Below are 3,088 nucleotides of genomic sequence, written 5' to 3' on the forward strand. Positions count from 1 at the left end.
AAGGCTTATAAACAAATAACTATAAAATACACGTAAAATATATATATATTAACGTAAACGTAAACGTACATATTATATATATATATATATATATATATATAACATATAAAAAGTATTAAATATATATTAATATAAAATAATCACAATAATATCAAATATATCATTAAGTAAATACAAATTATATATAACAATAAAATATATACTCTTATTGATTTCTATGAACAACATGTATACCTATATTCTAAATATATTTCAACTAAGTTATCAACATCAAGAAAATGCCTAATTACAATGTGAATACAACTTTAGTTAATTTCTTTAAATGATTTTAGCCAGTTCAATTATCCAACAATCCCTACGCATATGAATTTCATGACTATTCCTACACATATGAATTTCAAGACGAGAAATCACTCACATGAAATAAAATATAAAGTTTGAAAAAAAAAACAGTATTAATATATATGTACACGTATACACTGCGGTGTGAAAAAAAAATAAAAAAAATAAAAAAAACAAGATTAAAAGGCCAACATATCTGGTATAAACAAAATCACCACCACACAATTTTTATGCTAATTATAAAGAATTCTAATTTCTAAGGTACGCACCTAACACAGAAACACATCAATTCTACAACAAACTCACAACAGAACACCAATTGGTTCATCAAACACACTCAATCCGCGATTAAACATAAAAACATAATTAAATTCATAAACACCCCAAAATAACCCAAAAATTGATCCTTTAGGGATCCCTACACATATTCATTCTAATCCCAGACAATATGAAAACTCAATAATCAGTAACCCACATAAAATATTGAAACGAAATAATACAAATAATGAAATTAAACATTTGTAGATTAACAAAAAAAAAAAAGCTATCAAAACTTGAAGCACTCATTATTGATTCCTGCTAAATCAGAAACATTAATTTTACTCTATTTCAAAGATTTAATAATTTCTTGTATGGATGCTAGGTACATGCTTTGAGAGGTACTGATATCCAAAGGGACACCCGTGTTGTTTCCAGATTCATTGATAAGAGAAGCACACATAGAAAAACCATGTCTAAGACAACCTTCTTCAATTAAGCCATAAAAAAATATCTGTGGTCACTTGTATGTCAATTGGTTCTTCTTGTGCAGTCACCACCAGCATTCAACAACCTCCACACCGTAAATGCAGCAGCATTGACACATAGGTTTAAATCAACCAAGTCTAACTCCAGACCATATATAAAGTAATATATTTCAACTTTGCGAAAAAGAAAGAACAACTCAAAATTATGCAAGGATTAAAAAAGAAAAGAAAGAACAACTCATTTATACTAGGTAGATGTAATAATGTATGAAGTAATTTAGTGTATAAAAAATTAAAAATATTACAAGCAGCGATGACAATGCAAAAGAAAGTAAACTTGAAACACAAATTATGATTACAAGGCTTAAATTCTAAGCAGTTGGGTACGAGGCATCCATGGCAATCCCACATAGGCCTTCTTGGGCATCTGTGCCTCGTTGCATTCTTATGTAACCTTCTTCACCCCATTGTGTGCCCCATGAATTCTTCACAATCCAATATTGGGTGCCATCATCAGTGCTACCATAACCAACTGCAGTAACGCCATGGTCTAGTTGAGTCCCACATTGTCCTGTGAAAACCCCACTTGAGTAGAACTGGAAAGCGGATCCTCCGGCATCAATGGTAACTGACACGGGTTGGTTTGCAACAGCTTTCTGCAGTGCATCCTCACTGTTAGCAGGTACTGTTTCATATCCCTTTATTTGAGCTGCAGGAGAAGCCTCTTTGTTTGCGTCACAAGTTCCGTCAACTGCTGTGTAGGGGTAGTTTGCCTCACTGCTGATTCCACCGTTTTTTATAATGAACTCAAACCCACCTTCCATGTAACCTCCATCACAACCATGATCCACGCTGTCGCAATCCACTAACTCTTGCTCCGAAAGGGACATTAACATACTTGTAGTTATTTGGTAGATACCTTCTGTTGCCGCAACCGTTGAAAATGCCCAGCAGCTACCTGTTAATTTACAAATTAACCAATATTAATTAATGCCATCATAACAGTGATATATAGAAAAGAAAATAGTATCACTTTCATTTATGGTTGATTTTCTGTATTAACCGAGGGAGTCTAGCTCAGTTGGTTGAGCAGGACACCTGAGTTGTTGTAAACTCCCTGTTATCTGCCTTCGATTCTTACTGATAAAAGAAATTCTGTTACTTAATTACCACATTGGCCTTGGTCCTTGACTGCTGTGACAGCTCCATTTTCCCTCCAATCCACTGCATTCGGAACACCAGTGACGTTTTCATACTTGAATGGTGTTTGTGAATGTGATCCCTTGTGTTTGTATCCATTATGGGAAGCCACAAATTCCTCATTTGTTTGGTCAGCAAGGTGATTGATGCTAAGCTTGTAAGGTCTGTTCCCGGCAGCATTGAAGGATTCAATGAATTCAACATTGTCCTTGAATATCAGTAAACGTTTTTGCTTCTCAGCAGCATCCTTATATACTTTTCCATATTTTTTCATCCACTGCTCATGTCTTTCGGACATGGATGCCTCATGGAGGTTGCGGGACATTACTTGGGAAGTGCAGATTGAGAGAAGGAGCACAAGAGCTAAAATGTGCTGCTTTTTGCCAATGGAAGCCATGTCTTTTCTTCACAATGTGTAACTCTTTATTAATTTTTTGTATATTGAGTTTTGTGTTTGGAATTAATGTGGTAATATGTATGCTCTGAATGCAATGTTTCGAATGGTATTTATAGGAGTGAGCAATTTTTTAACCAGAATCAGAATGAAGTTGTTTTCTAATGCATGGCCCTTGTTAATTACTTGTTATGTATATAAGTTGCTTTGTAGAATTTAGATCTCTACTCTGCTAGAAAACAAAATAGGGACTAACCAAGGGTAATTGGGATTTTGTTCCCAAATATTAGATATTTAATGGTCAAATATTGACGATTGACCATCTATTTAGAAAAATTAACTATTAGTAAGATGAGTGAAATAAAACCAGAGAATAAGAAAAGGAATATATAGCAGACGTTACAAA

At 33.7% G+C, this 3,088-nt stretch overlaps 1 protein-coding gene across 1 annotated transcript; it reads right to left on the bottom strand.

Moving 5' to 3' along the window:
• Nucleotides 1–213: 213 nt before the first annotated feature.
• Nucleotides 214–2,685, bottom strand: LOC100817873 (ervatamin-B). Its single transcript, XM_003539966.2, has 2 exons — nt 2,259–2,685; nt 214–2,046 (listed from the first exon to the last, which is right to left on the bottom strand). Exons 1-2 carry the CDS (start codon nt 2,683–2,685, stop codon nt 1,460–1,462), a joined length of 1,014 nt encoding a protein of 337 aa, XP_003540014.1. The 3' UTR covers nt 214–1,459.
• Nucleotides 2,686–3,088: the final 403 nt, after the last annotated feature.

Source organism: Glycine max, chromosome 12 (genome assembly GCF_000004515.6).
Source record: "Glycine max cultivar Williams 82 chromosome 12, Glycine_max_v4.0, whole genome shotgun sequence".
NCBI lineage: Eukaryota > Viridiplantae > Streptophyta > Magnoliopsida > Fabales > Fabaceae > Glycine > Glycine max.

Coding starts and splice junctions, on each gene's coding strand:
- LOC100817873 (XM_003539966.2), bottom strand. CDS start 2,685: ATGGCTTCCATTGGCAAAAAGCAGCACATTTTAGCTCTTGTGCTCCTT. Junction 2,047..2,258: donor CAAGGACCAAGGCCAATGTG/GTAATTAAGTAA, acceptor GTAAATTAACAG/GTAGCTGCTGGGCATTTTCA.